Source organism: Bombus impatiens, unplaced genomic scaffold (assembly GCF_000188095.3).
Source record: "Bombus impatiens unplaced genomic scaffold, BIMP_2.2 scf_0133, whole genome shotgun sequence".
NCBI lineage: Eukaryota > Metazoa > Arthropoda > Insecta > Hymenoptera > Apidae > Bombus > Bombus impatiens.
Genome location: NT_176552.1, coordinates 144,934 through 156,489, shown reverse-complemented (window position 1 = coordinate 156,489; position 11,556 = coordinate 144,934). Strand labels below are relative to the sequence as shown.

At 34.6% G+C, this 11,556-nt stretch overlaps 2 protein-coding genes and 1 long non-coding RNA gene across 6 annotated transcripts; 1 reads left to right on the top strand and 2 right to left on the bottom strand.

Moving 5' to 3' along the window:
- Window positions 1-364: 364 nt before the first annotated feature.
- On the bottom strand, window positions 365-3,014 carry LOC105680303. Of its 2 annotated transcripts, none has more exons than XR_002946020.2 (3): window positions 2,789-3,014; window positions 1,684-2,641; window positions 365-379 (listed from the first exon to the last, which is right to left on the bottom strand). It is a non-coding gene; the product is annotated as an uncharacterized LOC105680303 (long non-coding RNA). The 2 variants fall into 2 exon arrangements; XR_001102022.3 differs by lacking the exon at window positions 365-379 and having other exon boundaries at window positions 2,468-2,641; window positions 2,789-2,906; window positions 2,971-2,989.
- Window positions 1,877-6,720, top strand: LOC100740491 (D-altritol 5-dehydrogenase). 2 transcript variants are annotated; one of them, XM_003486766.2, is made up of 5 exons: window positions 1,877-2,089; window positions 4,546-4,803; window positions 5,544-5,781; window positions 6,131-6,309; window positions 6,441-6,720. In XM_003486766.2, the coding sequence occupies exons 1-5, from the start codon at window positions 1,892-1,894 to the stop codon at window positions 6,642-6,644; spliced, it is 1,077 nt and encodes a 358-aa protein (XP_003486814.2). In that variant the 5' UTR covers window positions 1,877-1,891; the 3' UTR covers window positions 6,645-6,720. The 2 variants fall into 2 exon arrangements, with proteins under 2 accessions (XP_003486814.2, XP_033174901.1); XM_033319010.1 differs by lacking the exon at window positions 1,877-2,089 and adding an exon at window positions 2,687-2,705.
- Window positions 6,721-8,299: 1,579 nt separating this feature from the next.
- LOC100747398 (lachesin) lies at window positions 8,300-11,527 on the bottom strand. 2 transcript variants are annotated; one of them, XM_003486824.4, is made up of 7 exons: window positions 11,435-11,527; window positions 11,211-11,345; window positions 10,646-10,887; window positions 10,314-10,570; window positions 9,841-10,244; window positions 9,419-9,539; window positions 8,300-9,304 (listed from the first exon to the last, which is right to left on the bottom strand). In XM_003486824.4, exons 2-7 carry the CDS (start codon window positions 11,254-11,256, stop codon window positions 9,283-9,285), a joined length of 1,092 nt encoding a protein of 363 aa, XP_003486872.1. In that variant the 5' UTR covers window positions 11,257-11,345; window positions 11,435-11,527; the 3' UTR covers window positions 8,300-9,282. The 2 variants fall into 2 exon arrangements, with proteins under 2 accessions (XP_003486872.1, XP_024221023.1); XM_024365255.2 differs by lacking the exon at window positions 9,419-9,539.
- Between the last annotated feature and the right edge of the window lie 29 nt (window positions 11,528-11,556).

The window sequence follows — 11,556 nt, the reverse complement described above, 5'->3', positions numbered from 1 at the left end:
TGAACCATTCATTCTACCAAATGGTTCAGGTGTCGACCGCAGGTACACGAGCGGAGTCCACAAATCACCAGCATACAAAATCGAACACAAGGATTCCTCTCCTGGGACAGGCGCTCTACAGGGTATTGTCGATCTTAAGAATGGAAACTTTTCGAGGACACGTGGAGTTGTCCTCGAAAAATTTACGAGCCCTAGCCAAGAGATTCACAAATTTCACGGAGCGATTGATACGCGTGACGAATATCCCGTGGCTTTTCGACTGTTCGTAATTTTATTCACAGTCCTACCTCGACTCGAAGCTTCGTTGAACTTTTTCCTTTGCATGAATAATCGTGAACGAAAGACGACACGAGCGGCACAAAAGAATACTGCAAACTACCTGGACATTTTTAAGAATATGCCAATGCTAAAACGATTAGGAATACGTTAGAATCCATAGCGTAGTTTCGATACTTTTATACAAATGAACGGAAAGTTGGTACGTTGAAAATTGTTAGCGTTACAATTGATTTTTTCAACCGATTTGATTTTTCTAGTATTTGGTCGGTTTCTTTCGATCCAATTCAAAAAGGTGAATTTTTATCGGAATTGGAGTTTGAAGTAAATCGTTCTTTGATCCAAATTGAAATGCGACAAGAATTTATGAAATAAAAAATGGATAATTAAATCGATATAAAATACGGCATTCCAATTTTTTGATCGTTATTTTGCTAATCGATAAAATTAAGATGAGAGAAATGGATCAGTGAAATAGTTAGTATCCTTGGAAATGTGAACCATACTGATTTTAAATATTCCGTAGCATTCTGTTGTGGAAATAAGATGAAGGATGTGTTTCGCCATGCGAGAAAATTGGAGCACTAGTGAAACACGTCATGGTTTAGATGTAAACACCGTTTTACCAGATGCTGGAAATAGTGTCTGTATACTTATCAAGATTTATCGTTTCTTTCATGAATATTACCTCGATCCTTTAATAGGAAAACTTTCCGTGTTACGCGAAACGTTCTGAAGTTTCACTGCTATTGTAACGAGACGCGACTATCGCGATTATATCGATAAAATTTGAAATCTGCATAATCTGGCAATCTATATAAAAATTACAAGATATTTCCGACAAACATATATTTATTAAAAAAACAACTATACTAAAAATAACTATAACCATCTTAAATATGTAACGAGTGTTAAAAATGATTCCAAATAATAAATAATCATAAGTAACAATATCTAGATAATTCACTATTTCAATACTTTTGTGATCACTATGAAATATATACTCGCATTAAATATCACGTAACTTCTATACGTACAAGTTTGTCAATGAAATTTCAAAATGTTTTCTGTAACACGCGTAATATATTCATAAAAGATTTGTACAGATGTTGGAATACTTTTCGTGAGCTATCGTACTATCTCTGTATTAATTTTCAAATTTGCCGACATAACGACGATCCCGGTCTCGTTACAGCGGCAAAGAAATTCCAAAATGTCTCGTACAATGCACGTAATATATTCATAAAGGATTTTTACAAGGGTTTAAACACTTTCAACGGCTATTGTATACCGAAGAAAATCATAATACCAGTTGATAAACACGTTACGCGAATCAATCTCTCATGAATATCATTTTATTCATAAATAAAACAACCGAACCGGACTACCAAACGATATCTGTTTCACCTTGGACACGTCCTTTTAATTCCATTTTCAATCGACTTATGCATGCGTCGCCGAACATTTTAAATCTGATTCCTTAATTTTCCATTCGGTGTGATCGTCTCGACGACTGCCGCGTTACATACTTACACATGCGACAGCATTTGGCGATTAAATATCGGCGCACGGCACCAACATATAAACATAAATATGTCGCAAGACGTATATATAAATGTTGGATAGAGATATCGTGACGCTTTATAGTACGATACGCGACAGCACGAGTGAGATCATGGAATTCCTTAGTTTCGACGTGAAGAACCGAACCCTTGCGTTGCGAAGGGCGGAAATACCGACGCCAGGGCCGAACGAAGTTCGAATCAGGGTCGCTTATTCCGGGATTTGCGGCACCGACCTTCATATATTGGAAGTACGTCGTCATCATTATGCTTTCTCTATCTCTCCATTGTCACAAGTCTGAAAACGCTTATGCAAATTTTATGTTATTCATTCATTTATTATTTTTTACTACGTAGCGTTTCCTTCGCGAGTTTCGACAAACTTTCTGCTTTTACGACATATCACAGCTGAACTATCGTTCACCTGAACGAAACTTTATCGTTATTCTTATTTATTTAATTTAAAGTCGCATCGACTACAACTACGATCATTGGCGACTATTTTTATAAACGCTGATTTACCAAATTCTGTTCAATATCTTAATTTCTTTACAGAGGTTGATAATTTTTCCGTTGGAACGAGATCACCGGGGAGGATATCGTTAAGATTATCGTCGACATTATGTTTCTCTCCTTCAATTGTTCTATATAGAACGCTCTGTGATTACATGGGTGATCGATAGCCTGACACTGCGGATGTCACATTTACTGTTTTCCAGTATGTACATACGTGTCAGTTGAGTATGCCCCGATCCTATCTTGGTTATCGCGGTTCGTTCTTTACGGTTCAACTCTTGGCTTGTCTACAAATCATTAAAGTTAGAGATTAATTTATGCAGCGAGTTTATGTTACCGTAATTTTATATGATACGTTGCGATTCTCTCTGTAAATGCTTCGATACGTTTTACGATGTCCGATGGTGCTTCTGTGGAAACAAAGTTTCACTTACCACTGCTTCGTTATTACGATTAACTTCTTCTGGCTCGATTTGTTCATCTGAACGCGAGCTTCTGTTATGCGAACAAAACGTAATTGCAGGAACGATTGGCGAGCTTCTATTTTATGAACTGCAATTATATAAACTGTTTGTCTGCCGACGAGCACAGATAAATCGAGTTCTATTGTACTTACTTTAAACTCTTTGATTCTCGCTTAAAATCTGCATCTCTCGCAAACGACGATATGTAAAGTGTAAATGTTTAACAACCTCTTTATACAAGTTTATATCGTTATATACGAAGTCTTATATAAGTCTCAGTTAAGGTCTTATTTACTGCTTCATTTCGTGCATTCTGTGCGTTCCTGCATCTTCAAATTTCCCCTAAGCGCATAAAAATCAGCAGTCTAATTACGTATCACGTTTCGTTGTACGACCTCACGTGTACACGGGCTTATTGGAAAAGTCATCTATTATATAAGGACCTATTTGATACAGTATACGGAAAAATGATTTATTATGTAAGGACATATTACGTCGGAGCACGTGAAATGTCATTTTTTGTCGAGCAGAGTGTCGACTGTATTATTCTATCAGGATTCTGATTAATTCATCTTTCAATCGAGTTGCATTTAATGCATTAAAATTTCTTTCATCGGAATACCTTTGTTTTATTTAACGCTAGAACCACCAGTTCAGTTGAAACGATCGCTATCAGATGTTTTATGTTTGCAATTACCACGAAATGCAAGTGTTCTTGTCGATATTAACAATTTACTTTTATCGAAGCAGAAACGTGATTGCAAATACTTGTTTCTTTCTATCGTATTGCTTTAATTCTATTTGACCGGGTATAACGTATTTAAACACACAGACGATCCACTTTTAAGAAAAAGCGAATAAGAAATTGCTTTCGCAGACGCTAATCGGATATGGACGCGAGATATACTGTCGTTACATGACAATAGTAATCTGTTTCTTCGCATATTTGATAAAAGAACGTTCTTTTTTTTCGTTTTCTTCTTTTTCTTTACTTCGTAAAGCAGACTTCGCTACGAGTCTCGTGCGCGGTTGCATTCCATGGTCGTGCCACGAGAATGTCGCATAATTTCTTAACACGTACAAGTATTTCAAGAGATAGAGGCTATGGCCGAGTGATATAACGCTCGCTTTTGACAAATATTCGCCAAACACGATAGCAACTGTACACTATGCACTTTATCGATCACACGCGTTGCCGTGCATTTAATCTCATTATACTGATTGGAATATTACCACGAGCATGGCAATAATTCTCGTTCTTTTTCAGGCGATCTCTCGTGATATGTCAATTTACAGTACAAAACGGTTAACAGAGAAAGTAGCCTAAAGAAATTTCCTGCGTTTATTTCTTTAAATTCTAATAAAATGCAAATAAAAAATTTGTACTTTTATAAGCAGTATTATCGTTGATATTTCCTTTTTGTTGGAAGCTCTGTAAAAAGCATAATAACTTTAATATCGATATATGCTGCCATAATTATTTCCATAATTTAAACAATTCTATCTTCGAGGAATAAAGAAAAGAAAAGGGGAAAATATGTTTAAACTGTTTCCATTATCAAGTGGCTGTAATTAAGCAACCGATGAACATATTTTGATATTTGATTCATCAACCATATATCCACGTTCTCTTGCTCTAAACAGTCAACTGCTATAACTTTATAATCTTATAATATTTTTGCATTAATTTTAAGGTGTAATAATAAAATAAAAATTCTATCGTTCAGGGATCATTTCCGTGCAAGAAGGAAGGCTTCCTGACTCTTGGCCATGAATTCTCGGGGACTGTCGACGCGGTTGGTTCCTTGGTAAAAAGCTTTAAAGTCGGCCAGAAGGTGGCTGTCGACCCTAACAGGGGTTGTAATACTTGCAACCATTGTCACGATGGCTCTTATCAGCACTGTCAAACTGGTGGCATAAACAGCACGATAGGAATCTTCAAAGACGGAGGATTCTCCACGCACGCTATCGTACCAGAAACCCAGGTCCGTTTACGTTTTCATTAAGCCCTCTACGGGTTTAAACAAATCCTTTGGAAAATCGTTAGACCATATTGCATATAAAAAATAATGAAACTTTGTCCTCTATTTTTCTCGCATGACTTCCACCTATGAGAGAAACGAAGGCTACTAATAAAATTGGGATTTTCCTAGCTTTTTTTAGCTTTGCTATACTTGGTCGTTTTAACGTACGACGTTTTACAATTTCACACGGCGAAAGAAACGAAAAATCGTACGAGAAGAAGCTCGTGAAATTCTAGATGGCAAAAAGATGTCTGATTATAGTTAAATCTTTTTTAACTTTCGTTATGAATTTTCTGAACAACCCAATAAATATACAGGGTGGTTGGCAACTAGTGATACAAGCGGCAAGGGGGTGATTCTACGTTAAAAAAGAAGTCGAAAATATAGAATAAAAATTTTTTTTTCAATTTTTCCATCGAGACAACGATCTACAGTGAGATCCGTTATAACGAGACGTGATAAAGTGCACGCGTACCGAGCGAAAATTCAAAGTCGATTTTCTCGAAAACAAAGCCTCAAACGAAAAATTTGTATTCTATATTTTCGACTTCTTTTTTCGCGTAGAATCAGCCCCTTTCCGCTTGTTACCAACCACCCTGTATAAATGTATAGAAAGAAGCGTAAAAGGAATTATAAAGTTGCACGAATTTCGAATTATTGTTATTCCTTATCGTTGTTGTTCATTTTTTAACTTTTTTCAGGTTCACGTAATACCCGATAGCATCGACTTGCAGCAAGCTGCCCTTCTCGAACCTCTCTCGTGTTTGGCCCATGGATGGAAGAGACTTAACGGCGTTAGCGTTGGTAGTAACGTGCTCGTAATTGGCGCCGGAATCATTGGCCTTTTGTGGGCCTGCATGTTGCACTTACACGGTCTTAGGAAATCCGTGACGGTCAGCGAGCCTCAAGAGAAACGGCGGAAAATGCTGAACAAGCTCGGTAACAGCAACATAATTTCTTAGTTTCTAGTTACAAAATTATCTTCAATCTTAATCAATAGATAAATAGCACCATCGATTGGTCATTGATTTCAAATTTCATTGATATAATAGATTAATTTATACCGACGTTAACTAATGTATTACTAACGTTATAATAACTTAATGATTTTACCAATATAACAGTCAAATTTCGTTAGAATGAAATTCCAAAATGTTTTTATGACATACGCACAGTTTTACATATATATATAGAAATAGTTTCGTGAGATTTTGAATAACTAAATGCGTAACAAAAATTATGCTGTAAGAGACGGTTTGATTTTATTATTTATATTTATATTTGCCAGATCTTGATTTCGAAGCAAAGAGCCCGGAACAATTAAAGGAAACATACGACGTGGTGGTGGACTGTAGCGGTTCGGCTGCAGCTGTGCAAGCAGCGATTCCATTATTAGGATCAGGTGGCCGCTTATGCATATTCGGAGTCGCTAATCCCAACGCGAAATTCAGTATCGAGCCATACCAGGTAAGTTAATCACAACCGTGTATCATTGTGCTTCCATGCTCCTGACTCATTATTTTTCCACTAATTGTTTATTCATACAACGTCACGAACAGGTAAGAAGAAGTAATTAATTTTAATTTACTTCTCAACAGATCTACCTAAAGGAGCTGACAGTTTTAGGTGTAAACATAAACCCTTTCTCGTTCCCTAAAGGGTTGGGCTTGTTGCGTGCAATGGCCGATAGATATCTTAATTACGATAATTTAGGTATTAAAGTATTCTCGTTGTCGCAATATCGCGAAGCTTTAGACAGTTTGAAGAAAGGCGAGATCAGTAAAGCAGTGTTCAAATTGTAAGCTTGAAAAATAATTGAAAAGTTCGTATGATTATGAAATCAATAAAATGAAGTCCTATTTTTTAACAGTGTTTAAACGCGTTTCATTATTCTTTGTCCTGGAATATAAATATGAAAGGATAAGTATTGATATAAAGGAACATGATTTCCACGCAATTCTCGTTTATTAAAATTCATATTAGTCTAGAAGTAAATATAAAATTGCAAACTCGTAAAAAGGTCATAAAAAATCTTACTTATTTTGAGATTCTAAGTAGCTCTGTGATATGTGGAGAGTAAAAGGTAAAATAAGGAATATCTGTTTATAGAGATTCTCTTAGATGCCTAATTAGCTAAATTCATTAAATCTTGTTTCTTTAGTGATAGACTGAAATAATCAAAATTGATTTTCTCAATGAAACTGTTTTGCGACATTCTTTATTATTTCCCCTTACTCTTCGTGTCACGCCCCCGGATGTGTGAATTGCCAATAATTCGCCCCGACATCGATAAAAATCCTCGTTTCTTGCAAACGCAAATGCTTCTGCCAATCTTCGCTTCTTCGTATATAAATTTCGTCAAATATTCTCTCGTCCCATACATTTATACAGAGCAAAAGTGCGCTATGTACTATAACTTTAATAACGAGGATCTAACTGCGGTTCAAAGTAGAAAAACCTCGTAAATTTTTCGAGCCTTAACGGTTGGCGGAAGCGGAAGCGAGGAAGACCAACACCAACGTTTTCGGGGCGACCGCAGTTTCGAGGGACGTTATAAATACTTTAAGTTAGTCCAAAAAAGACGAGAAACGATCCCTGTTATGAGTATGCAGTCTTTATGAGTTTGTTAACACAATAAGAAATATCTTAGTAGCGATCATTATAAATAATTTCATCTACAATATACAATCGTTGAACTAGATCTAGAACAAATTTTTACATGCTTTGTATCACGATTAAGGTATTAACATTATAATAATTCTTTTTCTATTGCCAAACATTGTGTAACAAGGCAGCTATAGAGTATTGTTATTGTTCGAGTTCTTCTAAATAGCGCGTTAACAAGAGTTCAACACACTCGAGACTAAGAACCTGAGACTAAGAACCAGTCAGTTAACGTCGTGTTAGAACAGCATACGTTAAAGAATGTGTTTAATTTTAAGATCGAATGAAGGATGAATAATCCACAACCACAGCTATTAACATGTCAGAGTGAAAGAAAGTGAATCAAAGAAGTGAAGATTTTATAGTGTGAACAAAATTGATTGCATATATATCTGGCAGGCAAAAGAGTATAGGTCAAATTTTTGCCAACATAATGCTAATATTTTCTACATTGCTGTCTTTTGCTTAGGATTCTAACAGTACAAGTCAGTTTGACTCCCTTTCCGCTCTTTTATCTGAAATTTTAATATACAAAATTTAAGATCTGATTTTATATGACACATTAAATATTATAAGCGAAGTTGAGAAGCTGCAAAACTAATAATTCTAACTTATGCTCCTTTGCTCGCCCACCAGGGATACTATAGACATAAAACAGTATCTGAAGTGTTACTGGGAAGCATAAAGAATAAGATAGAGTAAAAAAGTGCAGATGATGTCATGTTAATGAATCATGCAATATACTAGTATACAGACTATGAGGATGAACCAGATTTATGTTTAGACGGTTCTCTTAAGGAATACTGAAAAAATTTATTATATGTAGTACTTACAGATAATTTTCTTATATTATATATGTGCTTTAGCAAAGTTATTCTGTTGTAGATTCTTCATACTTTCACAAACATAAAACAGGAATAACAATATTTATGTTCATGATTTCATAATTATCTCCACATTAATTGTGCTCATTTTTTTGGAGTATTAACCCTTTGTACTGGAAGTACTTCTCCCAGGCACAGATAATATTTGGCGTCGTTATTTAATCGACAAAAAACTCGGGTGTAGAGGGTTAACAACTATTATTCTACGCTTACAACTTACGTGGTGACTCATCACCTATCTAGTATGAAAAAGATTTCAATAACTATCGACTCACTATTTGGGCTGTAACGCTTTTTAGACGAAAATAATTTTAAAATCTGTTTATCTTGTTCTTACGCTATTTAATTTCTTATTATAGCTGTAAAAATGTTAGCTGCCGCTAAGGACGGTCTTGTCAAAATATATCAGTCTCGAATGTGTCAAATTGTATGAATTGTACGAATTGAACTCCTACAAACTATGTTAAAAGCTGATATATGTTCGTAACATTATTATCAATCACTTTTTCACTTTTTCACGAATATATCAGTTGTGCTGATATATGAAAAAAGGCTATATATATATTTATATATATAAATCTCAAACTATTAGTAATATCATTAATTTTTTCGCTATGTATCACTATGTATCTTTCTAGAATGCTGTTTGTACCTTGCCAACATCTACTATATTGTTGGCCCCTAAAATTTTTAGTCTCTAATAATTATTCAATTTCATTATTCATAACTACAAAAATAATCATCTAATAGGAGTTAAAAACAAATTAGGCCCCTAAAGTTGTTGTATAAGTAATGTTTCTAATATCTATTCACAATGGTGAACCATAGTGCTATTAGCAACCATTTCGATAAGTTGCATTGACTTCCTGCCGCCCACTGAAGTCCGGGATAATTAATATTTGGCGTAGAAATTTCTGCAAATTTATAAAATTTGTTCATACATGAAATAGGGTAGATTTATATTACATTGGAATTGTGAATGCTAATGTGCAAAAGCGAGAACAAGTTGTCTCCAAAAATTAACATACCTCATAACAACTGTAATAAATAAAACTAAGACTACCAAAGGCCCTGAAGAAACTGGTACTACTCCAGCCCCATAATAAAGGGCTTGACCACAAGCTGGCGGACACACAGGGACAGTAGTTTCTGCGCAAAAAACAAGGAAACATCTAGAGCATGCTAACTACTAAACTTAACAAATGAATACACTGTAAATTAAAAAAAAAACATAAGAGGATGAAATAAACTATACACAAAATTATAGAAGAATAACAAATAGATGTTATCAAATTATAGTATCATGCACAATCTATAAATGCATACATGTTTATCAATTCTACAATTTGATGTAACTATAATTACAGCTAGAAAAATGGAAGCAACATTTCATGAATGATTTATATTATTAAAATCGTACATATATATATACGTATTTCAGAATACATACCAAATAATTCAACGCTTGTTTCTGCAGTTCCTAATTTATTAGCAGCTCTGCACACATACTCTCCATATTGTCTTTTTTCAATTGTGATCACTCTAATCGTTGTATCAGTATATTGATCCGCGGTTGCAAAATGTGATATACTATAATGCTGATTATTAGACAATTGAACATCATCTTTTAACCAAACGATAGCTGGTGGAGGATACGCTTCTACATGGCATTCTAGATCCATGTCATATTGTAAGGCTTGACCAAGTCGTGGTCTTGGAGCTGTGATGACAGGAGCAAATTCAACTTCAACATTAATATTACGTCTAGCCCCACGACCTACTCCATTTTCAGCTACACAATAATATGTCCCACGATCTTCCTTACGAATTGTAGAAATTTTCAATGTGTTGCCACTGTAATATTTCAACTTGTCAGAACAGAATTCATATAAATGTCTAAAGAATAAGAGATAACAAACCTACCGATAAATTGATCCACCAGTTGGTAAGATGGCATTATTTTCTCTACGCCATGAGATTCTAGGTGTAGGAAAACCACCAGCATAACAGTCAAGCTGCACAGGTTGCCCTTCAGTGACAACTAGAGCTCTGGTTGAATTATCACTAATAATAGGTGGTCTACGAACTTGCAATTCAACATTTGCAGATACATAATTATTCAAAGATATCAAAATTTTACATTGATAAAATCCAGCATCAGTCTCTTGAATATCTTTTATCTGAAGTATGGATTATATTAATATTTAAATTACGCTATTAAACAATAAAAGCACAATATGTATTAAACATAATACCTGTAATCTAAAGGTAGATAGGGCATCGTCATATTTGAGGGTAAATCTAGTATCTCTTATAATTAAAGTACTACCATGCGAAAGTGGTAATTGGTCATTAGCAACGTTTTTATTAATTTTTGTCCATACAACTGGAAAGTCAGGTGCATATAAAACTGAGCAACGGAACTCTACAGTTTCACCAATATCTTTAATTTGCTCTTGGGAAATATAAGATATTGTCGGTGTACGTTGACTTTTAACTGAAAAATGTGATAGTAACGTTTCTAGTTAAAGATGTTAATTTAATTAAATATAGTAACGTTATAATATTCTATATCCTAATATCAAAATACATAGAGATGCACACATAGAGATGTAACATGCTATACATTCCGTGATTCTGTATAAATATCAAATTAAACTAATTGCGTGTAAGGGTGTTTTGTAAACATTGAATTTTGCATAAGGGTCGACGTAAATCGCTTCATTAAGTAGATAAGAACAGATTTGTAGAAGCAAAACATTTATATTAAAAAACAGTACGTACAAAATGGCACTGCAAATAAATCTCTTTGTTCTTTACCTGCATATAAAAAGGCGAACGCCAAAAATGTATAAAAAGTCTTCATTATGACACACCCCTGTTGTAATGTTCCAGTAAAGCTGGAATAATAATAATCTTCACCTTTCTTCACCAATATTATTTCCACCTACTAACCTATGTTAGTAACATTTATAACATTAGATATCGTCGTTGGCGCTGTCACACACCAGAAGTGTATAATAATGGAACGTAGTAATACTCACAGTACAGGTGTCTGTTGACCGAAAATAAATATGGCGAATGACGCTATATCTCTAATCAAACGAAATACCGTAACCGAAAGATTTAGAACGTATAATATAAATTAATGATATCAATTATTACA

Coding starts and splice junctions, on each gene's coding strand:
- LOC100740491 (XM_003486766.2), top strand. CDS start 1,892: ATGTTGGATAGAGATATCGTGACGCTTTATAGTACGATACGCGACAGC. Junction 5,782..6,130: donor GAAAATGCTGAACAAGCTCG/GTAACAGCAACA, acceptor TATATTTGCCAG/ATCTTGATTTCGAAGCAAAG. Junction 6,310..6,440: donor TCAGTATCGAGCCATACCAG/GTAAGTTAATCA, acceptor ACTTCTCAACAG/ATCTACCTAAAGGAGCTGAC.
- LOC100747398 (XM_003486824.4), bottom strand. CDS start 11,256: ATGAAGACTTTTTATACATTTTTGGCGTTCGCCTTTTTATATGCAG. Junction 10,571..10,645: donor TATCTACCTTTAGATTACAG/GTATTATGTTTA, acceptor TCCATACTTCAG/ATAAAAGATATTCAAGAGAC. Junction 9,305..9,418: donor TTTATTACAGTTGTTATGAG/GTATGTTAATTT, acceptor ATAAATTTGCAG/AAATTTCTACGCCAAATATT.